Source organism: Channa argus, chromosome 21, assembly GCF_033026475.1.
Source record: "Channa argus isolate prfri chromosome 21, Channa argus male v1.0, whole genome shotgun sequence".
Classification (NCBI taxonomy): Eukaryota; Metazoa; Chordata; class Actinopteri; order Anabantiformes; family Channidae; genus Channa; species Channa argus.
The window spans coordinates 5,453,548-5,478,166 of NC_090217.1; the positions used below are offsets into that span (position 1 = coordinate 5,453,548).

General features: G+C 39.5%; 1 protein-coding gene across 3 annotated transcripts in view; it reads left to right on the top strand.

Annotated features, from left to right (window-relative positions):
- The window catches only part of plxnb2a.1 (plexin b2a, tandem duplicate 1), a 155,648-nt gene that overhangs the window by 104,184 nt on the left and 26,845 nt on the right, over positions 1-24,619 (top strand). For all 3 annotated transcript variants that reach the window (XM_067489965.1, XM_067489967.1, XM_067489966.1), the window contains 15 exons: positions 6,530-7,041; positions 8,068-8,394; positions 8,706-8,844; positions 10,148-10,302; positions 10,447-10,626; positions 11,613-11,747; positions 13,219-13,319; positions 13,448-13,574; positions 17,514-17,679; positions 18,218-18,329; positions 18,424-18,535; positions 18,779-18,880; positions 19,255-19,350; positions 21,474-21,561; positions 21,747-21,910. In XM_067489965.1, coding sequence (XP_067346066.1) covers positions 6,532-7,041; positions 8,068-8,394; positions 8,706-8,844; positions 10,148-10,302; positions 10,447-10,626; positions 11,613-11,747; positions 13,219-13,319; positions 13,448-13,574; positions 17,514-17,679; positions 18,218-18,329; positions 18,424-18,535; positions 18,779-18,880; positions 19,255-19,350; positions 21,474-21,561; positions 21,747-21,910 — 2,514 coding nt within the window. In that variant the 5' untranslated portion in view covers positions 6,530-6,531. The remainder of the gene's footprint in view (positions 1-6,529; positions 7,042-8,067; positions 8,395-8,705; positions 8,845-10,147; positions 10,303-10,446; positions 10,627-11,612; positions 11,748-13,218; positions 13,320-13,447; positions 13,575-17,513; positions 17,680-18,217; positions 18,330-18,423; positions 18,536-18,778; positions 18,881-19,254; positions 19,351-21,473; positions 21,562-21,746; positions 21,911-24,619) is intronic.

The following is a 24,619-nucleotide window of genomic DNA, read 5'->3' on the forward strand; positions in this document are numbered from 1 at the left end:
CTTTTAGATTGAGCCTGGAGCAAACCAGCCCTGATCAGAGGACCTGAGATTTCTACTGGTGATGTATGGTTGCGGCAGCTCTGTAATGCAGCCTCATACCTCACCATGCATGGCTGCAAAAGTAACCAGAAGAATATTGATCCTGGCCCCGAGTTTGACTGAATGCCAGTCTAAAGACATAAAATAATATGTGTGACACGACATCTTTTGGAATACTTGCAGCATTTTGAACCGCCTGTGAGTGATCAGACAAGGAAGAAATAAAAGCATCAATAATCATCTACTATTTTTCTCTTTCTCTTCATTGATACATGATCTTGAATTGTAGACTTTTTTTGTCAAATTGTGGACTTTTTTTTCCTGACACAACATAATGAATCAATAAATCAGTAGTTGAGCAAAACACTTTGAATCCAGAGGACTAAAGTGAATACAGGAATATAATCCAGGAATTGTGTTGTTGATTTGGCACTGCCATAACCTCATCCTAGACATGAAAATGTCTCTGAGTGGAGACTGTAATTCTGCTGTGGACTTTGGGACCGGTGGAATAGACTATATATGTGAGTGTGTGTTGCTGATAGTTTCTGTCTGTATGCATCCTATCCTCTTCGGTCTTTTAGTTTTATGCTTACTTTGTTTCCTTCAGGCCTCTTCATTACCACCAATAAGAACTCAATTTCCCCCGGGCTCCGCCAATCAAAGCATTCATATCCCCTCCAGGCCTGGCCAATCAGCTTCAATGTTCCTCCGGCCCGATGTCATGAATGGCTAATGACACCTGGTGGTGGCCATGAATGTAAATAAGACTACATTGGGGCTTTTCTGTCTCAGAGAAAATTTTACCCCTAAACAAAAACCTTTTTGGCTCATGTCTGAAGTTTGCAGCAAGGAGAACTGGAAAGATTAAACAAGGTGATGTTGCATCAACTGTGCAGACCTACATGTAGCTGCCCCCAACAGCCAGTACTGTATAAGGCAGCCAAACAAAGACACAGTTCTTGTTGCGTTAAAGTAAATCTAGGATCTATGACTCTGGACTTAATCTTTATGTAACAGAAGTCAGGATCTCTTTGAATCTGCTGCACCAATTTTGACATTTTTATATTTTATTCTCTTGGTAGTTCACCAACTTAGTAAAAATACACATCCCACATATCTCAACCACTCCACAGTTTGGCAAAAAAGATAGTATTTACTTTCTTCTGTTTTTGTGTCGACAATCACCAGAGTTTTACTTTTTCCTAACGTTTTTTTCCTACTCATTATTTTGCTGAGAGATTTCCTTAGCTTTGCTCACCTCAGAAAAGAAACCATTTTTTCAAACTGTGTTAATTAGTAATTTCTTCAAATATAAAATGCAGAAGGCTTTAGGGTCTGTTAGTATATGATATTTTAGTGAAAAAACAAACAAGTTTTTGTGCATGAGCTAACTCCATCGGTAGGTGAAGGTGTAGACTCCAAGCTGTAAGCACTGTGAAAAGACAACAAATTATTGTGGAAACTACTGCAGACTGAAATCTCACACTCCACCCCACACACGTTATGATAGCAGCATCACATTTAACAGTACCTTCAAACTACCTGTGACCAATCGCTGGGCTCTTGCGAAGCTGTAGTTCTGGAGCTGCGTTGTGTTGAGTGTTCATTTACATGCTACACTCTGACACAGCAGTTGTTCTCTGACTCATCCGCTGCTCGCAGACCCACAGTGTTTTTTTTTTTCTTTCATGCTTTTCTGCTCTCAGACACATTAACTTAGGTTAACTGATTTATATGTTTACATGTTAACAGAGACTCCGGCGATCACCTTTTCCTCTGTTCTGTTCGAAATTCATTTTTGTTGGGCGGAAACATTTCTGTTTCTGCTGTGTTGCACAGTGGGTGGTACAGAGCGACTACAACAGGATTTGCTGATGGTGTGTACGCACCATAAGTGTGTCAGCCACAACCAATACACTCCTACTAGTATAGGTCTCTACATTGTCTGTGTGTTGGCTCGTGCTTCATGTGTGTAAACACAAGCTCAAATGCAGGCCAAAAAAAGTAGAATATTGACTTTGACTAAATTGACTTCTCCCAAAGAATGTAACACACTAGATGTATGATGCATACAGTTTTTTTTAATCCAAACTGGAAAAGGACACCAGACTTTCAAAGACCTGTCATGTATTTAAATGCTTCCTTGGGTAAAATATTAGTCTGACACTCCCATCAGACAGACACGTTATCAGACAGTCATGCAGACAGACAGCTATAGATTCAGATATGGTTTATCCCGTGGGATCTGGTGTGTCAGAAAACCAGTTTTGTTTGAACTGCTTCCCATGGGTGAGGATATAAAGACAGAGAGAGGGAAAGTGAGGGAAAAGGATGAGAGACAGAAGCAGAGAGTGGGTGAGTGAAACAATGTGAATTACAAAGAGTAGTTAGAAAGAGAAAAGCTTAGAGAGGTTAGACAGAGAGAAAATCGGTCAGGCTTTATTCCCCTGGCTGCAGCTTCGGCAGACATTCTTGGATTTAGTTTCACTCGAAACTTTTTAGCAGAGGGGTCAGTGCTCAAGACTTTTACAAAGTATGCCATCAGGATTTTAATGAGTCACAGATTGCTGTTCTCTCTCCTGCGGGCCTGTGTGTGTGTGTGTGTTTAGTCTGGGCCAACACTTTCATTACAACATTTGCATTTTATCCCCATTGTTGGTAACTCCAGTTTTCTACCAGATATGTCATAGTGGTAGGTGCCAATGTTCTGTAATAACACAGGCACACAGATACTGAAAGTTAAAAGTACATATTTAAGCAGAATTTCCAGTAAAGACGGTCCATCGATTCCTAATTTCAGTCAACTTAAACTATGCCAAACCTGAAATCTGTTCTCCCACTAGAGAAGTGCCGGCAGGAATTATAGTACACCTCTGCCATCCAGTCAATCTGAGGAGTGACCAGGTTCATATTCTAATCAGTTCATTTTTAAGTCCAGTCCATGGTGGCCCTAAAATATCAGAACATAGTCTAATGAGCTCATCCATGTGTCCAAGGGCACATTTGTGTTAAATTTGAATTTACAACCTGAAAAACTGCTCTGTATGATCAGGGCCTAACTCTTCACATACGGCACCCGCACTCCCCTTTTTTAAAAACACAAGCGAAGACTCCTCTCTTCTGCAACTTCCATAGAAAAAATCTTCTGCTCTTCCCTATCTGGCACAAAACTGAAACATTTCTTTTCAAAAGAAAGAATTAGTTCCCAAATGTTTAGGTATCCGCAGCTTTACAGAGGACTTTAGAGCTTTTAGGTAAATGTGGTGGTTATATAGCCTGAACCTTAATCAGATATTTAGTTAGATTTAAAAAAAAAAAAAAAAAAAAAAAAGAAAGTTTTAAGAAGGGTCCTAAAATTCCTCTGCACACTACCTGCCCAACACCAGACAGCAGACAGACAGAGTTAAAGACAGCTAAATGGCCATATTTCCCCTGGAGAACAAAGCTTAAATGAGAGTAATTATTGGATTTAAATTCCTCCGGTGACCAGGCACAGGACTCTAAATTAATGATAATGTTGCTCCATGTCTGCAAATCTTTAAAATAGGCAACAGTTTATCTTTAAGAAATGTCAACGTTGTTTTTCCAGCTTTGTATCAGGGACCAGTAAAGATCCTTGAAACAAAAAACCAAGCACGACATCTGGATGAGTAGACGACAAACACCATTTCCAGTTTTCGGCTTTGTGTGTCTGTTCACTCCATCCAACATTTACCATTACAAAAATAAATGTCTTTCTTGAAAAATAGCAGCTCGGTCCTGTTTTGTCTTGTGCAGCATTCAGCTGGTTTCTTGCCAGCATGACCTGGTGGTACATATAGAGGCTGCTCAACTTTCCAGTGATGATGGTTTAGCATAAATTATTGCAGTGTCTTGAAAGTGAAGTTGCAGTGTTTTAATTTAGGGTCTGCCCCAGCCCTAAACGGTGATTTGCTGAAATGCTCTTACTTTAAACAACAAAAAGTCAAACTGTTGTTCACAACTGTTGCTGATAAAGGAACAGAAACACACACACTTTTTAAACCTTTGACACCCAGTTTATTCATGGGCTGACACCAGTCAGACTTAAAGAACCAAAGCAGGAGGATGAAAGAAAGAAAATAAGGCAGACGGAAAAGAAAAGGGCACGCTGGCTAGATAGATCCTGCGTGGGAAAACCAAAGATGATTTTTATTTTTTTTCCCCTTTGATCTGGCAGATGCACACATCCAAAACAGGTTCTATGGGAGAGAGAAGGCAGAGAAGGTGAATACAGCTGCCAACTGTATCCCTTCTACATTGTGTTGTAAAGGTGTGAAAGATGCGCAATTTAATGAGAGAGGAAGCCACCTGAAAGGGACAGAGTGCCTGGGTTAACACTGGAGGTGATGCAAGGCCATTTTTAAAAGGGAAGAACTGAGCTGTGGGTTTTGAGCAACCACATGATGTAGCAGCATAAAGATATTCATTATCGAGCACGTTGTAAAGAAAAACAAATATTTCAAATCTCACAACTTTTGGGTGAATAGCAGTGTGGTACTAATTGTAAAGGGAACTGGGAAAGTGCCATGAGTTATAGGGTGCCCACTCATTATCTTTTAATTACAAACTAGGAAATTATGTTGTAAGGCAAACATGCTTCATAAACAGATGTTGATATTTAGTGGAGTGTTCCGGAACAGAAATAATTAACTTGTAATTAAATATAAAGTGTGCCACACTGTCATTTAATTTTCAGGTCTACAGGTAGCAGGTTTTTGAAAATTATGAGGACAGTTTGCAAGAGCTATACACGCTGTAAAATAAAGCCACTGACATAACTTCACACAGCCTGTATATGTGTTGCTAACTATTTCTAGAACTCTGCACTGCATCCATTAGGACCACCTGACTGCTGTTATCTGTGAATAGGTAATTTAGACGAGCAGGTGGGAAGAGCGATAAGTCTTTTCACACTAATAAATCCCTTTGCAATGAAGTGAACTGAAGTGAATTCAATTTGGAGAGAGTAAAAGCACAGGGGAAGTTAAATGACCACCAGTCGGAGCTTTCTGGTCACTGCTGTAAAGCCAGCAAAACGCCTGATCGGGAATGCGAAAAATAAATGAACGTGATGTGACTTAAAGCTGCTTGATTTTATTGGACAGAAGTCAGACACGAGGCCGCCGTAATGAGAAACGTTTGGACGATGAACTCGCAAAAGTTTAAGGTTGATTTCACGTTGGGGAGAATAGTCTGACAGTTGCACCACACGTAAGATTAGAGCAGAGTGATGTTTGTAGACGTTATTATAGCGAGTGTGACGTTGGCGAACACACGAGCCGTGTTTTACAGCCACAGGCCATAGCTATAATTAAACACACCCATCCAGACTAATGGAAGGAGAAACTCAGTATGTCAGACAACTAATTGCTACACTCAGTCTCTTGTTACACACACACACACCATCTTCTTTAGTCTTTTCTAACCTAATCGGTCTCAGAAACTCTCACTTTTAGCCGGGTACCTCCACCTTCTCCACCTCCTCCTCCCTCCCTTTTCCTCCAGTAAAGGATGTTGTGGCTTTAATGAGAAGCTCCTCATTATTGCTTCTTGTTTCTCTTTGCTCTCAGCGTTCATTCTTTTCTCCTTGAGTTTCTGCTGCTGCTGTTGCTGAGCCCAACAGAATAACGTCACAGGGCTGTTTAAAATTCTGCTTTGTTTCGAGGACAATAAAATAACTCTGTTTGTCTCTGAATACATGCTCACTGGGTTTACTGTCAGAACTGTAAGAAGTGATGATTTTTATTGTTCAAATCTATCATTATATTTGATTAGTACATACAGTGTCACGAAACAAAGCCGAATGTGGCACCTTATCCACTTTAACTGCTTATGTAGTTTAATTTATGACATTTATGAAATTTAAATGCTGTCTCTGCATTTTTAGTTTTTTAGGTCAATTTTTCAGTTGCTTTAGTGCAGTTTTTAAGATCAGAAAATAAATTTTCAAAAGCCAAATTTACTCAATTTGCAGTAAGTAAAATGGAGAAAAGCCTTCTGTATTTAGTGGTTTGCATAATTAGGTGATTAAAAAACATAATCAAGTAAATAGTTGATTAATTCTCCTCTGAACAATGTGACTTATCATCCCCTGTGGAAATGTACCCTAGTGAAAAACCCAATCAAAGACTGAATCTATTGATGGCACACGTTGACACTTACAGCATGTATAGGTGTCATCACACACACACACACACACACACACACACACACACACACACACACACACACACACACACACACACACACACACACACACACACACACAGATGAACAGGGTACACACCACCAAGCACTGTGTGGGGGAATTGAGTGCAAGTGGCCAGTGTGATCAATGTATTTCTGTCTCTGCTCCTTTTGCTGCTTGGAGCCTAGAACATCAACATAAACTTGCTACAATTAGTTACTATATGCAAACTACTTGATGCCATGTGAAAAATGTATTTCTTTCCTGTTTTTCTGTCAGACATGATGGAGCGGCTGTGGCAGTTTGCCCTGGTGGCTCTGGCAACGATGGCCTTCAGCCCATCCGAGGCAAAAAACCCAGAGTTTCTCTTTGACAAATTGGTCAACAACGTGGTGGCGAATCCTCGAACGGGCCATTTGTATGTTGGGGTCGTCAACAACCTCTATCAACTGGATCCCAACCTCGAGGTTGTGTCGCAAGCTGAGACGGGCCCTAAGCGGGACAACAAACAGTGCACACCACCTGTCACTGATGCCTGCGAGGAAGCCGTGGAGACGGACAACCACAACAAGCTGCTGCTGGTCCACGAGAGCAGGGATGTTCTGGTGGTCTGTGGCAGTGTCTTCAGGGGCATCTGCTCGCTGAGGAATCTTAGCAGTGTGGCGCAGCAGCTGTACTTCAGCGACACCAAAGGAGAGAAATCGTACGTTGCGAGCGCAGAGGAGAGCGTATCTGTGGTGGGAGTGATGTCGTACTTCACCAAAGATAGAGACAACTTTACCGTTTTCCTGGTAAGAAGAAAAAACAGAGTTCAGGTTACAACCATCTCCATCTGGGAAATTGTGAAAACAAACACAATAACGCTGCAAATTGTAGCACGTGGAGCAGCTACTGTATAAGCTATAGGAAATCAGCTGTTTGGCAGATGCAGAGCTAAAAGAGGCCTATGGTTAGAAAAGATCTGAAAATGTCAAAGGTGGTCATTTCAGTACTAAATGTTAGTCTCTTAGGGGACATGTACATATAAACTAACAGCACAAATGCGTCAACTGTGGATTGTGGTATAAAAGGCTTTTCATTTAGTTTCATTTAGCTCCATCAGATCTGGAGGCAAATCCTGTCACTACTGCTACAGTTCCTACCACTCAGAAATGCTGCTTCCAGGCAGTTTCCTGCTCGTTTCCAGCTAGTTTTCATCTTGTTTTAATCCAGTTTCCAAACATTTGCCAGCTAATTCCCAGCCGTTTTCCAGCCTTTCCCTTTTGCCCAATGACACTTGTCTGGGTTCCACATTAATCACACCAATTTCAAGTGTCATTCATTCATTTGCAGGATGCCACCATTACATGTTGCTTTGGTCACAAAAAACACAGTTGGACAGTGATAAAGTAATAAATGTCTACTAGTGTCTCGTGTCTGTTTAGGACATGGTTTATTTGCTCCACTAAATGGGGAAACTCACCAGATCAGAAATAAAGACTAGACTAGCAAGACTAGCAAAAACCTAATTTTAACTTTTCTTTTATGTTGAAAGGTCCTGGGAAAGTGGGATGTAACATGAAATGAATGTTTCTAGAAGCATTTCTTCAGAATTTTCATACCAAAAACTTTGTTAAATTATATTGTTTAAGTCTAGACAAACCCAGCAGACAGGTAGAAAAAAAAAGACCACAGGATTTGGTTTCAATGAGAAATATATTTCCAATACGGTCATTTTAGTTCTGTTTTACTTTCTTTACAAGCTTATCACTTAATCAGCTGCTAACATACAAATGTTGAAGTGCTGCTCCTTGTGTCTGTCATTTCTTTTGTCTTAGGTCGGTAAAGGTTATGGCAGCCATGACAGCACAAAGCTGATCTCCACCCGCATCCTCCAGGACTATGGTGACTGGGTGGTTTTTGACAGCATCATTGAGGCCTCAGCGGTCCAAGCCAACCCTTTCGTCCTCCGCTACCTACACGACTTTCGCTTTGCCTTCAAAGATGGCGGCTTTGTGTACTTCCTGTTCTCGCGGACACTTGGCATTCAGGACACCAAGAACTTCACCTTTATCGCCCGGATGTGTGAGGACGACCAGGGTTATTACTCCTACACTGAGCTGCAGCTCAACTGCAGCAGCACCAACAAGTACAACAAAGCTCAGGTAATGATAAAGCACTTTTCAGCGGCTGGGTTGGCTGTCAGCATTTTTATTAACAAGGCAGCAGTGGGTTGGAAAAATACATTTGGACCCTTTACGTTTGGATGAGTTTGTCTTAAATTGGAACCTTTTTGAGAATGCTTCAGTCCTGACCCTAAAAAAACTTTATAAATTGGATTTAACATGCTCTTGAACTTGAAATTGCTTCTATTTACGAGGTCTCCACTCAGTGTACCTATGTTACAAAGAGCTAAGTACATATTTCTAGTGTGAATAGCCAACATCTGCATTTGTATCTCCTCTTTATTTTGCAGGCTGCCTATGTAGCAACACCAGGCAAAGCTTTGGCTGAGAATATGACTAAGTCAGGCCAGTATGGAACCATTTCAGCTTCTGACAAGTTGCTGTTTGCCACCTTCACTTCAGATGAGGACCCATCTACATCAGCCATGTGTAGGTGTCATCTTTTGTGCTCCTGGTATTTACAGTATGTCCAGTGTTGCTCAGCTCAACATGAAATATTTCATTGCAATAACTTTTTTATGCACAATGATTCCGTGGGTGTGGGAAAACAGTTTTTCACACGCTAGATGCCATTAATGAAAAACATGACCCTGTGGTTCAAATATAGAGTGTGTGTTTAAAAATCTTATGTTCAGAGTTAATTCTTGACCTTGGAAACAACAGCGGACAAGAAAAACATGCCAATAACTTTGTAACTGTTCAGGAGTTTTTATTAACATCGTGTGATTTGCAGACGGAGCAAAGATTCCACGTACATTCTTAACCTTAAACCTCAGCCTTAAAGCAAACATGTATGAGAAATCTGTTAAGTGCTCAAAAAAATAAACGCTCCAACTGCACAAATTACCGTCTGGAGATGCAGCGATAAGACTGAAAGCTCCAGAAATAGCTGATTGATGCAGCCTTGTGCTTATTTTCTGTGCAGAAATTACTCTATAGAGCAAGACAAATGAGACATACCAGGCATGGTCAGACTGTTGTTGAAGCGAGCACCTATATTTTGGCGTGAATTTGCCAAATGTTTTCAAATCTAGCCAGCGCTGATAACTGGATCAGGCGTGTTCAGTCAGTCAGAAGCTGGAAGATGCCATCTTAGATGAGGGTCGGTTGGAGAAAGACAAAGCAAAGTGGTATCTTCTGAATGGCGTCTGTATTGACCTAACACATCTGATCAGGTTAACAGCAGTGGGTAGGGAGAGCTGGAAAGCAGCAGGGCAGGGGCCCCTTGAGGATCAGGTTTGGGAAATCCTGTTCTGTGTCAAAACAACCATTTTCACCTGATTAATCAAAATCTCAAATTTCGAGCACAATTAAAGTATTTGAAAATGGTCAGAAATGTTTTTCTTTTCCAGATTTCACATTACAAAAGTGTCTTATCAGCCATTACCACCATTTTTTTCCAACTGCTGGAGCTGAAAGTGTAACCATGTGCAATGCACCAGTCCTAAATTGAAGCATTTCACATACAGCTGTATGATCAACTTACATAGCTAAGGCTTTTTTATATATCTGTGAATCCTTTTAAGTTGTAAGTCTTCTCTCACTGAAATCTCCAATATTTTTAACGTTAAACTTGCAACTGCACTGTTTTTCCACACTTTACAACAGAAACAAAACAAGATTTGTTTTCCCAAAAATAAAAAAAACAGAAAAATCAGAAGCACTTCAGAATTATTTGTCGTGTGTGTGTGTGTGTTGTATAGGACAGATGAAACTTTTTCTGCTTCTGCAGGTATGTACCCTCTGAGCTCTATTAATAAGAGGTTGGTGGAGATAATAGAAGCCTGTTACAGTCAAAGTGGCATCATTAATGCGAAGGCTGCTGTCTACTCGCCTTACTCCTCCAAGTCTGAAGACCTGTGCGGTGGCAGCGGCAGCCCCAATCAGGTGAGAAAAATCTGTCTGTGTGTCAGAGATAAAGAGACCCTGAAACATGAGGCACAAGAATATTGACCGTCAGCCAATAATTCTCATTTAATATGAGTGTTTTACAAGCCATCTCCATTTTTACCTTCTGTTCTGCTCCAACAGTATAACTTGGCTGACAAATACAAGTGTGGAGCAGAGTTCTTGCCTTCCCCACTGGCCAGCAAGGCTGAGTTTGCCCTGACAGCAGAACCCTCATTAGTCCGTAAGGGTCACATGACTGCCGTGGCTGTGGCTGTGGAGATGGAGCATGCTGTGGCCTTCCTGGGCACCGCCACTGGAGAGGTAGCGACTCCCAACTGATGTTTATTTGACATTCAATCAGCTTCTTTTCCTGCTCTTTTTTTTTTTTTTTTTTTTTTTTTTACAGTCAGCATCTTCTTTTTTGTTCGTTTCATGTTCTCATCATCTCTGTGTGTATCAATTGCCTTGAAGCCTCAGGAAGTGTTTGTAGGAACTCCCATTAGCAATTATAGAGACAGCCAAAATGTAATTAAAGCAAAGATGTAAACAGCAATTAAATCTAAAGGAACAGGAGTTATTAAAATTCTTTCTTCTTTTGTTGTTTATATGCAATAATAGGATGCATATGTAAAACAGGGCAGTATTTTATGTGGTAGAGTTTGACATCATCTTGTTTTCAGAACAACATGAAATAACATTTGCTGACTGTAATGTGTCCATGACCTGCTTTCTGTTGTGGTGTAGACTAGTCTGTAAATCTGCTCGGAAGCTGGTTCATTTGCTAGTTCAGTTCTTTCTATACTTTCTATACTTATTATAGAACTATAAGTGTGTAATTCAAACTTTGTTTAACATAATTTCGATTTTGGTTGAATTCTTAAGCTTTGTAGGTTGTAGCATTCTCTATAAAACAATTTCAGGTTATTCAACATAGAAACAGATAAACTTAGATTTAATAGTCAGTTCATTCCATCATCCAAGACTGCTTTCTGATAAAACAACAGCTCCTTACTGTGTCGTATTCTGTATAAGTATCTGCAGAACGTTTTCATCACAAATGGACAAACTAGATTTAACTCTCAAATAATGTGTGTGCTGATTTTGTTTATTTAAAAACTTTCAGCGGTTCAATCATTTGTTAAAGAAGACCTCATGTCTCTTAACAGCCAACACCGAACAATGCACTGAGAAGCTAAACCTTTTTACTTTTCTGTCTGTTCTGTGTTGTTTGGTGCAATGTCAAGCAGAGTGTATGGTGGGGACTGAATTTAAATGTGTGTTGATGTGTTTTTTTTGTTTTTCTGTAGGTGCTAAAGATGCATCTGTCAGCCCATCCTGAGGTGTACGGGCGAGCACTTAGCGAAGTCACGGGAGGCAAGGTCAACAAGAACCTGCTGTTCGATTCCAGCCACCAACACCTGTACATCACCACCGAGAAAAAGGTAAACCGGCTTAGACGTTGACCGATTGATTCTTTGTTTTACTGAATCTGTTTCTCTTGCCTGCCTTCCATCTAACACCTGTGTCACGGCATAAAGAAGGTCAGCGGCTCGTGTGCTTAATACTTTTTTTCATTTCATCCATCTGGTCAGAGATTTAATGAGCGTTTCATGTATTTTCTCTGCTTTATTTGATCATTTATTAATTCAGTCCACTAACGCCAACACATCCGTCTACATTACCACATAGAAGTCACTCATTGATTAATTTGCTCAGTGTCTTTGTCTCTGGCCCTCGTTGTTTTCCTCTCTGCTTTTTCTCTTCATCTGTCTTTCTTTCTTTTGTCCTTTAATCTTTTGGTCGCTGTCATCCTCCTCCCCTCCACAGCAAGGTGATGTTATTGATTTAGAAACGAATTAATTAGAATGCACTTCAGGAGGGCAATTCACTTTGATCAAGTCAAGTGACAACAATCCAGCGTGTTCCATCTGCTCATTTAAATTTATTAGACCACCCTTTTCTTGTCACAGCAAAAAATTATTTCCACAGTCCTCCACTAAATTACCATCCATTCAAACCCTTCCCTTTACAAGAAAATACTACACCGGGTCATGGAAAATCACAAATACTATTAAGTGATGTACACAAGGGAATATTTATGCTTCATGTCAAAGGGTCCAAATCAGAGCAGTTGCAATTTAAATCTGTCTCACTGGATATGACAATTAAATGTACGTCTCGAGGCATTGCATCAACCAAAAGCAAAAGGAAACCGATAAAAGCTATTTTTCCTCCACATATTCTCATTTTAAAGTTTGCTAATTTGGAAACAAAAATAGGTGAAAGAAACGGGGCTTAAGAGACCACCTGCCTGTAGCTGAGGTTACAACAGCACATTAGTTACACAAAGGCCTACTGTATAGGTTTTTGTTAGCATGTGTCCACTTGTTTTTTGTAATAATCCCTAGACTGACACAAAATCCTAAAACAAACTGCCTTTATTCGTGTTTGGTGACTACCAGCAAACACCCTGGATTAGTTTAATAGTCCGTCATAGACCTCCGTTGTCATCCAAAAACGATCAGCCAGACAGTGTTTCTGTGTAAAAAAACAATTGGTTGAGATGTTTTTTTTTTTGTCAAATGTTGGTCCAAATGCTCTGAATTGCCCTGCATTTATGCGGTAGTCTGGATAGTGCATGTGTGAGGTGTCCACTGGAATTGTGCAGTATGTAACAGTCTACTCTGTCATAATTTGGAAGAGGTCAGAGGATTTGGCTCAACGAAACTTTAAAATCCAAACTGACAGTTACATTAGACCATGGTGTCAGGCCCCTTTAAGCTAAACAAAGACTATTGATTATTTGTGAAGGGTGATCGTTCAAAACACTATTTGTTAATAAAATCACTGAAGCTATTTGGTGTCAAGCTCCAACATGTTGCTCTTAATAACAGCTAACATATGCATATACAGATCACCAAGGTTCCAGTCCAGGCCTGCCACCTGAAGACAGACTGCCAGTCCTGCATGACTATGAAGGATCCATACTGTGGCTGGTGTGTTTTAGAGGGAAGGTGAGTCACTTTGTGGTTTTTTTTTTTTTTTTTTTTTTTGTATTTTTCATTAAACAAAAGGTCTGAAAACATACAATTAGAGATGAATTGGTTTGTTTTCATGATATCACTATCTACTTTACTCACAGATGCACGAGGAAGCATGAGTGCAGCAGGTCAACAGAGGAGAACACCTGGCTGTGGTCCCCAAATCAGCAGTGCGTTCAGATCCAGGCCTTCGACCCACCGAGTCTCAGCTGCAAGAAAACACAGCAGGTACCAGGCAGACTCACTGAGGATATGCATGATCATGGTTATTTCTCTGTGTCTTTACCTCTGTGAAATGGAATCCCCCCCAAGCTAAGTTCAGCTCTTGCTGAGTTTTGCTTAATTTAAATCAGACAAACCTCCTGAAGCGCTCACAGAGTCGGTGGAGTCTGTGTCAGCAGCATATCAAACAGCTTCTTAACCTCTGGTATGTTGACCTCGAGGGGTTTTCGGTGGAGTTGCAAACAGATAAACACCCATTTTATGCACAGTGACATTATAAAATCCAATTTACAGAAATGAGCCCGGTGCATAGATTCCACATGTAGATTGTGAGTGCGCTGATAGTTCCTTTAAAAAACAGCTCTGTATTTTGCACTTAGACTATTTTAGCTTATAAATATAAATCATCCTTCCTTGGAAATGACAACTCACACCCAGAAACTGCTGATGACTCCTTGTTTTGGTGACTCACATAAGAGCAACAACAGTGAGTGTGCTAATTCAAGTTAGTGTCATGGCAATTTAAGTTCTTAGGCCGGCAGTATATTAGTTGGGAGTCATGTTTCTCTGAAAGAAATTTAATAAACAACAATTTTAGATTCTTGTGAACTCGATATCTCCTGGTTGCTTTAGGGAGTATCTTCAAATGTGGCACAAATGTTCACCTGTAATTATGGATGAATTGATAAAAGGCACGGTGACTTCCCTTCTATCCCATACTTCATGGATCACCTGGAGGGGATTTCTTAAAATTTGGTGCAAATGTCCACTTGGGCCCAGCAATGGCCTGATTGAGTTTTTCATTGCCAGTAGTACAAAGTCGCAGTCACCTAACCATGATCTCATTCTCCTCGCCATAATTTCTCAGGCAAAAGAGAGGGAAATTCATTACATCTGGCACAACTGTCCACTTTGACGCATGCGTGAACTGAATAGATTATGAGTCTGGACAAACAAGCATGTCAACTGCAACTGGACTGGTTGGCAGAGGGCTACGAATTTGTGCTCATAATTCTTGTTAGTAACAGTAACCAGATGTTAGCATGGTGCCAAACGTCAATGGGATTTTGAAGGGTTCATATTTTTGTGCCAGTAACTGGAAGTTCTGGTTCTGTTTCAGGTCATGTTACCAAATGAGCTTAAAAAGCTTAAAGTGGGTGATTCACATGGTATTTTAATGAGGTGTTCAAGAACTTTTATTACCTTGAAAAATTCCCATGCAAACTTTTGGCACATTACCCAACTGTCTAATGATAACTTTTATGTGGAAAAAGAGTTACAAAGAATATGAAAGGAATGTAATCTCTGCAACTCTAAAATTCAAGACCAAAATGCTGTGGCAGCCATTTTATATACTCAATACCAGCAGAGGATACTGTGGTGCACAGTCGCTCTGTTTGAACCTGGTGGGTCAACTCTCAGAATTAATGAGGAATTGATCAAAGAGCTAATCTGCCAGAAAGACATGTTCTCCTTCAAGATGTACAACAGCAGACTGTCAACTCACCCCTTCTCCCATCATACCTGTCTGTTCTTAGTATACCAAACACTTCCTGCTGATGCTCTTTGATCAGGTTTTGTCCAGCACATATAGTCGACTGTGCACAAACAAGACATGTGATGGTTGTTCGCTGTGCACTTTGACTAGAGTTTTGCTCTGTATGTAAGTTAGAACATTGGTGATTTTAGTTTGTCAAAGTCATCGTCATCAGACACGATGACAGCAAAACGCACGATAGATGCGAGGCGATTACAATCAGGTCAGGTCATAATAAACACTGTGGAAATGCTAGGTGACTGCATCTGTGAAGACTCAAATGTGTTTAGCTTCATATTTGTGTGGTTGCTTCCAGGCTGGTTTTCAGTTAAGTTTCAAATAAATCAATGTGAAGTTTAAAGTTTTATGAAAGCAGAGGATGAAGTCCAGCATTGTCCCTTAGGGGTAGGTACAGGTCGCAAATGTTGATAAGAAAATATTGGGTCTCACGTCTCTCTGGGATTTAAATGGTAACTATTTAAATAAGTCAGCATTTGAGCATTATTTTTCCTTTTTTTAATTGACCTTAAGGATGCTAATTTGCAAGTAAATCCTTAGCATTTGCTGGAAACTGTCTGCATTGTTAAACTAAATCCTGGTGTTTTGTTTTTGAGGGACTTTGCCAGGTTAAAACCTCGGGTGGCACTAATTTAGTACACAGATGCATTTACTGTGCAGTATGTCATTTGAAAGATGCTGTCGATACAGCCAACCTTTGCTCTTTGAAGCTTTGTAATGTTTTTTAGGTCACTTTTTTAGACTGAGACGTTGCCATTTTGCTCAGTTTGACAGCTGAGTGGTAAAGAGGGTGAAATCTACCAGCTACATAGCCAATTATGGTTCTCAAGAGTTGATGTAGACCAAAAACGGCTCAATAAGACAGTGAATGTTGACTTATTTTTTGCAGACATCTTCAAATAGCTGTTTCTTTATAACTAAATAAGTAACAGTTTGTTTACACTGACAAATTCCAAGTAATGTCACGTGAATTAATAAGCAAATTCCACAATTATTTCCTCTAAAACAGTTAATTCGTTTGTTTTTACACAAGTGACACCAAGTCCAACAGTGCACAGGCCTAATAATTAAATGTGCCATCTGAGTGGCAAAGCACAACCCCTCCTCCTCCCTAAATAAATTTCTATACTTCCGATTGTCTTTTGTCAGGGATGTTTTGGAAGAAAAATAATTGCTGCCTTGATTATGTGATTTGGCAACATTTCGTCCAATCAAGGAACATAGAGAGGAGGTCATAATGAATAGCTGGGTGTACAAAGCACATGATTTTGAGTCTCTGCCTCCCGCATGTTACAAGGTTTAGTCTGCTAAAATACTTCATTAGGAAAAGTTGTTCTATTTAATAGGTTTTTATAATTACATCTCATGCAATGACACAATCATAAAATCTCATTATGAACCCAGTAAAGACCCAGTTATGTTAGAAAATTGATGCTGGATTAAAAAATAAATAAATACAACCCAGTCTTTTATTTATTGTTCAGGATTTTAAACTGAAGCCGGAGATGTTTTTGCTGCAAAATGTGAAGTCAAGTCCTCAGAGGGTCAGGTCTGTAGCAAAGTCTCTGAGCTGTCAAGCCAATTCTGAGCTCTTCAGTTTGTTGTGCATCACAATTAGCTTCACATAGTATTCGCTGTGAATTGGCCAAATGCAATCCGATATTCTAATCTGGAAATTGAAAAAAGTGCACAGCTATGTACACCAGCAGTCCTAAGTATTTTAATTTGCACTTCATTACCTCTAAATCCTTTGAGATGACTTTAGTTTCTAGTGGGGAGAAAGTGAGTCCAGCTTTCTCTGAACAGATGACTCTAAGTTTGACCTCAGTGAAATCCAAATAGAGTTGGGCCTAAATAGACTAATCTGCTGCATCCTAATTAGCGAAGTTGTGGCCGTCATCTCTGTTGCAGCCCGTAGTTTGGAATTTTAATCTGATAAGACAGTTGAATATTGGCTTTTAAACACATTCCCTCATACACCTTTACATTCTTAAAAAAGGATGTAAAAGTAATGTTCTCCAGTGATTTCACTCAGGAACTTCTCCAGCTTGTGAGTTACCAAAGACCCGAAAGTTTCAAATGAAAATGTATGTGTTGAATTTAAAACGGTTGAGGTCAGTGTGGAGCAATGAGGAGCTGATATTTGAACAGCACAGCTGAATAGTAATGATTACTGTACTGCACTAATACAGACACACAAACAAGGCAAATGCATGACAGTGTGTCATGGTCAGTGGGTTTTTACTTATTCTGTGACTGTTCCACACACCTCATTGTTGCTCTGTGTCTCACAGCTAAATGCTGTATCATATAAACCCGTGCACTCCCTTCTACTCCCACCTGGTGGTTTTCTAACCCCACCCCTTGTCTTTTTGTCCCCCCTCCTGTAGGTTGATATCACCATACCCTCCCTCCCAAGACTGAGGCCGTCTGATACGGTCAAGTGCGTTTTTGGCTCTTTCAGTGACGGAGCAGTCGTAGACGTTAGCAGTCAGGTGCGGGTCACCTGTTCACTGCCCAGCCCTGTGGAAATCCCACCCACTCCCGACCAGCAGGGTAGGTGGACACTTGAAGAATTTGCTGAGTGGACATAAATATTTCTTCATATAATGATCATGTCGTATATAAGGACATTTTCTGTGTTAACCATATGCAGCAGCATGAAATCTTTTAATACATTTGACTATAAAATGTAAGTATTGCATTTTGATTGTTAAAACTTCTCTTCCGTCTGTTTGCTGTATATGAAGTTACAACCAGACAATAGCTGGCTTTGTGTAGCATAAATACTGGAAACGGAGAAACTTTTTAGCTGTTTCTCCCTCGTTTCCAGTCTTTAACCTAAGCTATGATAACCAGCTGCTAGCGGAAGCTTTATATTTAACCAAAAAACATGAAAATAAAATTCCTCCAACCTTTCCCCTGACAAGACGCAAAGAACTATCCGCCTGCAAAGCTAAACTCAGGAAGCAGTGTTCTGTTCCTCCTTTTCCCCATTTTCATCGCATTCTTTAATCTCTCACAGATACTCATGTCTTTATGATGTCTCTCACTTTCTTTGTGTGTGTGTCTTTGTGGCTGTACGTGTGGGTAGACTATGTGTCCGTCCCAGTCAAGGTTCTGGTCAACAACAAAATTGAGGTGGCGTCTGGAGAGTACCACTTCTACAACTGTGCTGCGACGGTCAGGAAGAACCGAAACACACCGTAAGACAGATTTTGAGCTACAGTTGGTCCAGAAACACACACACACACGCACACACCTCTGCATTGCACATACATGAGCATGTGGCTTTTTCAGGTGTATAGCGTGTGTGACCAGTGAATGGGGCTGTCAGTGGAATGCTCAGGATCACATCTGCAGTGACAACAACGATGGTGTGCATGAAGATTACATAATAAAACCACAACAGGTTGGTTTACTCTGTTTTGGTGTATTCATCTGAGCAGGTTTTAATCATTTCAATCCGATTTGAACGTTTTTCTGTCGTTTTTTTTTTTTTTTTTTCTAACAATTTAGAAACCCAAATTATTAATTGATCAAATAGTCAGTCAGCATTGAACATGCTTATTTACAGCCCTAAATCAAGGTGACCTGTTTCTAATTGTTTTATTTTGAAAAGATTTATGATACGCTCTCTCTTTCTGTGATAAAGCCTGCCAGGTGTCCTCAGTTTGAGTCTCCACAGCCACTGTTAATCCCTGTGGGCTTTAAGATCCCCATCAGCTTCCAGGGCAGAAACCTGAACATCAACACGGTGAGCCTGGTTTGGAGTTCTCTGTGGGATATCTGTGGTACACTTTCATTCATGTCAAGTTCATAAAAACCTGGATAAACGCAAACATGGACTATGTTCTTAGTCTTGTCTGGTAGGAACAAACCAAGAGGGGTCTGGATGACAGCAAATTAAAGTTAATCTGAATCTGTTACACTCACCAAAAATACAATCCAAGTATAGCAAAGTCCCACTCTGGGTGAAATTGAATAGAGTGTGTGTAGCTTAAAGGGTCTCTACAACTTACACTGTTCTTAGACTGTTCTTTTAACTAATCAACAATCATAAAATATTATCAGCGGGATGTTTCTCATTTGTAGATTTTATTTATTTATTTATTGTTTGTTTGTTTCCAGGGCCAGAGGTTTTCTATCGGGACGGAGCTAATGAAGCACACAGAGGAGGAAGTCACATGGGAACAGGATTCAAAGTTCAAATTTGCAGGTTATGAGGTCAGTAAAAGGAGGGAATACATCCTTGTTATATACTTACTGAGTCTTCAGGTGATCCTTTACCAAACCATGAACAATATCTTTTTTCAGTCTGATTTATATTTCATTTTAATTTGGTTTTGAAACATTGAGACCATAATCTTTTAGCAGTGAAGGTAAAACATAAACCCAAATCTTGATTTAGATAGAAAATGTGCCACACTGAGTTATCGGTTTACAGGTGTTAGATTGCATTAAATTGTTTGTAAGTATAACTACCGAGAATCGTAGGGTTAGTTGTATTTGGTAATTATTGTCAGTTTGAGGCACGATACACTGACATTTACACCAAATGTTAAAAAACCTAAACATGCAGCTCAATCAATATGCTTCATAAATGTCAGTTTAATTAATATTTGTAGGTCATTGAGCAGACCTATTATGTATCGTAGCCCATATTCATAAAAGATTCAATTCGATAATCACAATGTTTGTTTATAAACTCTTTTTCACTTGCTAACTGCATAATTGTCCAATAATAAGATTTTGCAATCTGGTCTTAACAACTGTGACTGTAACACTTCTTCCATTAGGCTTTTTAGACTTTAGGAAAAGGTTTCAGGAAATTAGATGGAAAAATGCAGCACTCATAAAATAAAATTTTACCAAATAACTTAGTTAATCCTTTACCGGCCTATTTATATTTTATATTTAAGGAATTTGTGACATTTCACTAGTTACTGCAAGCATCAGTGTACAGTATATAAACATTAGTTGACCAGATTTAAAGCTAACTTGCCATTTTCTTTTTATTTCTGTCTAGATCATCCCACAAGGGACATAAAAATTACATTTATTGTGTTCTGAATGCTTTTTTCTAAATACTTTTTGTAAAAGTTATGGGGAGGAAAGCAGCAGAGCACAAAGATTATTCAGCCAGATATAAATAGCTGCCATCTAATGCTTAACAGGAAGGCACTAAAATATAAATGAAATAAACACAGAAGATAAAAACTGAGAATCCCAGTGTCTACACAGCGACAAGTTAGTTGTTTTTCTCTCTACAACATGAATTAAAGATAACACATACACTCTGATTTCCTTTATTGTGGCCATTGGCAGCCCACGTAAAGCTTAAATTTCCTCCGAGCTCTGTTTATGTTTTCAAGCTCAACTGTGAAAACACTACATAACAGAATCAGAGAGTATATCATTAGTGATAATTAGGCAATTAGTGCTTCATTAGTGGTTAATTCGGGAGTAAATTGTGACTCAGAAAAGGTTTCAGGCTCAGCTCCATTTTTTTGTGTAGTTAATTTTGACTGGTTGTATGTATGTCTTTTGTATTTATATTGAAGTAGTTTTGTATTTTGTTGTTTATGTTTTATTTATACATGGGATGTTGAGTCTTTGTAACAAGACATCCATAAGGGCGTGTTGGCGCCCCCTGATGGTTTACATGGCAACATCATTCTCTTACCTGAGACCCCCGGGTAGCTTTGTGGGTCTGTGCATACACTGCATGGACTTTTCTATTTTAGTACCACTGTTGTGAGGACATTCTGGCCCTCATCAGCTCTTTAAAGGTCTGTTTAAGGATTAAGACTTTGATTTAGGATTAACGGTTGAATTGGGTTTAGGGTAAGGGTTGATTTAAGGCATTTAGTTTGTGAAGGTTTGAGATTGTCAGTGAAAGTTGTGTGTGTTTGACTTTTTGCTGCTCTTTCTTACACACCACAGTTTTTCCTCTTTACTGCATTCATTGATCCTCACCTCATGCTGATTCTGAGACTGCCAATATGCAGTTAAAAAGTCTGTGTGTGTGTGTGTGTGTGTGTGCGCGCGAAAGACACTGCAGGTTCTCCTCTCATTATGTTTTGAGTTTTCTCTCTACATTATCCTCTTTTTTGTCTTCTTCTCTGTCTGTTTCACTCTCTCCTCATACTCTTTCCCTACACACCCACACACCTCGAAGTAAATTTCCTCTCTGAATTATATGTGTGTGTGTGTGTGTTTGTGTGTATGTTCTGACCTTCACCACTAGATGGATGTGAGGTAATTTACTGCTGAGTTCCAAATAGGAAGGAATGTGTTGTTACTCTGAGTTAATGCAAACCTGATAGTGTGTATGTGTGTGTTTGCAGTTTGCCTTTGACAAGCAGCAGGAGGTGAACGTATCCTTCCATATCAAAGACAGAGACACTGAGCAGAAGATTGACAGCACCCTGACAGGTTGGTGTGTCACTTTTAGCAGCACTCACAGTTGCACGCACAATCTCACACAAGTAAAGACAACATGTGAAAGTGCAGTTATCACGCTGTTTGAGTCCCTCTCTCACTCTCATTTCCAATTCAGTTCCAGCTGAATCATGGTAATTAGCTCCAGCTTTTCTTCTTCTTCTATACCTTTTCAATAGTGGTGCTGTATAACTGCTCAGTGGGGAGAGAGGACTGCAGTCTGTGTAAACACGCCGATGCCATGTACCAGTGTGTTTGGTGCGCTGCCTCGCGCTCCTGTGTGTATCGAGAACTCTGCCTATCACCACAGCGGGCACAGTGCCCCAGTCCGGAGATCACCGATGTGAGTCCTTCACACATCTTTAACTCCATGAGCTTTTTGTTGTGCTGTTGTTAAGCAGATATGTGTGAAGCGTGTCTGGTGGTGACCTTTACACTCTGTAAGGCCAGTGGTATACTCCAACTGAAAATGCATATCTGAAGCTGTTCACATTGACACGTGAAGAAACATGTTTGCGTCAAAGACTTTCCTTGGATATGGTAAATTACCGTTGACAAATATATATATACAATATATATATACATAATATATTTCTGTCAAAATCTACAAGAAGCTGTTAAAACATTATGCAAATGATTGCAAATGCCACAGAAAATAGTTACATAATGTAGGACATTTGTTTGCATAATGTTCTACATTATTTATATCCTGCTGTTGTCTATATTGTTGCAGAAAGTCGCCTCAAAGTGCTGTAGAGTTCAAATGTCAATGCTGTGAATTTGGCTGTGTCATTTAAAAGACAGCAGCTTTAGTAGATTCAGTTTATTGCATTTACTGCAAATAGAAGACCAGGCAACCTTCAGACATACTGTAAATCCCAACAGTTCATCAGAAATATATCTTCTGTAATATAAAAACACAACTTCTTACATTGATTTTAAATAAATAACTGCTGACTGCACCTTCTTAGATTTGCTGCATTTGCAAAGAAGTAAAAAAAAAAAAATACAACCAAGCGATGTTCTGCTTGACCAAGGATGAGAATGATTTAACAAACAAACAGACAATCTTATAAGCTGCTGTCTGAGGTCTGGTTTACCCTAGTTGATGATCAATCTTCAGAGGAAAACTCTTATATTTTTTTTCTGGTACCAACATCGGGCCAAAGTTCTGGCGTGAACAACAGTTTGGTCACATTCAGTGATATTCCTGGTCCTCAGAGGTGGAATCTTAATGTTTTGGTGGTCTCTTAGCATCCCCATCACATCCAAAATGTACCCAATTAACTAAATAATGACGAGCCCTTGATGAATTCCTGTTTGGCTTGTCTGATAACAGTTAATTTGAATATGCCCCACTTTGTGTATAAAATTTTAAAAAGACACACTGTCATAATTAATTCCACCAGCAGCTTTTGGCTTGTCCCTTCAGGGGTCACCACAGCAGAGTGTGTTCTGCACGTTCTGCCCTTCCTGCTGCAACCCTCCCATTTTTATCCGGGCTCGGGACCAGCAACAAGGCCACGACTTGTGGGGTGGGATTATATCCTGCGGCCTTCTGCATTCCAACCCGATGTTCTACCCACTGATCCACCAGGCCCTCTGTCATGATTAGTATTACCATTAGGTTTAATTTTTAGACCTTCATTTACACTTTGGTCTGTGCTGAGACGTCTCAGAATCAGGGTTCCGTAAAACATTTGTCCCACATATTCATGCTGATAATGTTTACAGCCACAGTGACGAGAATTCAATTGAAAAGGACCAAAGTGTGGCTTTAATGTGTCATGTGGTTTAGCATTATTCTCACCATTAGCCATATTACTAAATTACTAATTGTGTGCATGTAATTGAATACAGTTTTCAATCAATGCCAGGATTTTAAACATAGTTTTACTACGATGAAGATGCTTTTCTCTCCTATTTCCTTTCTGCCGCTTTGAAACTCTTCTTCACACACCCCAAGCATCTAAAAGCTGCTTAAACTCCAGTGAAACACATCTGTGAAAACACTGAAAAAATGTTTGTTTACACTTTTGCTGCATCTTGTTTTATGAAACAGCTTCCGAGACATTTTTTTTCTTCCAAGAGTGTTGAAGAAGAGCAGTGCACAAAGGATATGAGGATATAATCGTCTTTCAGAAGGATATGAAAGATGAATAGGGCCCCTTCCATCTGTTAGGATACTTGTGAAATCAGCTCCATTAGTTATTTCTCATAGATCATTTCTGCCACACTCGAGTTAAACATTCATCTTCTTCTTCACATCAGATTCTACACATTTAAAAATCCATATATTTTTTCACAGACAAACAATTTCTCTATCAATCACCTCTTCGCTTCAGTGTAACACTTAAGAATTCATTTCTCTTTCTCAAACCCTATTCAGTTTGTCTCTTCAATTTGTTTCCCATTTTCTCTGAAATATCCGTCATTAGTTTCAGCTCATGTCTCAATTTCCTCTGGGCAGCAGCTCATTAGGTCAAGAGTTGTTAGGTGTTTCTACATGTTGTGGGGAGCTTTTAACTGGCCAAAAATACAAAGCTTTAAATATATGGGAGAGTTGAAATTACTTTTACTTACCATGTGGTCACATCAAATTCAAGCTAAATAATCCAAACCATCATAGACATGTGCAGATTTCTTTCTCTAGTGCTGGCAGCCAGTTTGTCTCCATAGGTAGTTTACAGCTACATCTTATTATTAAAGTATTTATTTTCATTAATGACATCACAGAATGCAAAAGGAATTTTACTGTCACCACTTAGTTAAGTTTAACTCCTGCACAAAGCCATGTTTGATATCGCAACAACAATGAGCGAAGCATGATTTCAGATTTGTTAGGTCATTCAACTGATAGTGAACTTTGCACATTTTTTTTTTTTATTAAAAAGACTTTAAATGTTTTTGCTATTGTCTTATTTGATGTATCCTGTATTGTCTGTATTTCATTTCCTGTAAACCCTCCTCCTAATTACCTAGTATTTAAAGCATTGCAAAAATTTCAAGGTAAAATACGCAACTGTAGCCGCTAACTCTTTGTCCATTTCCC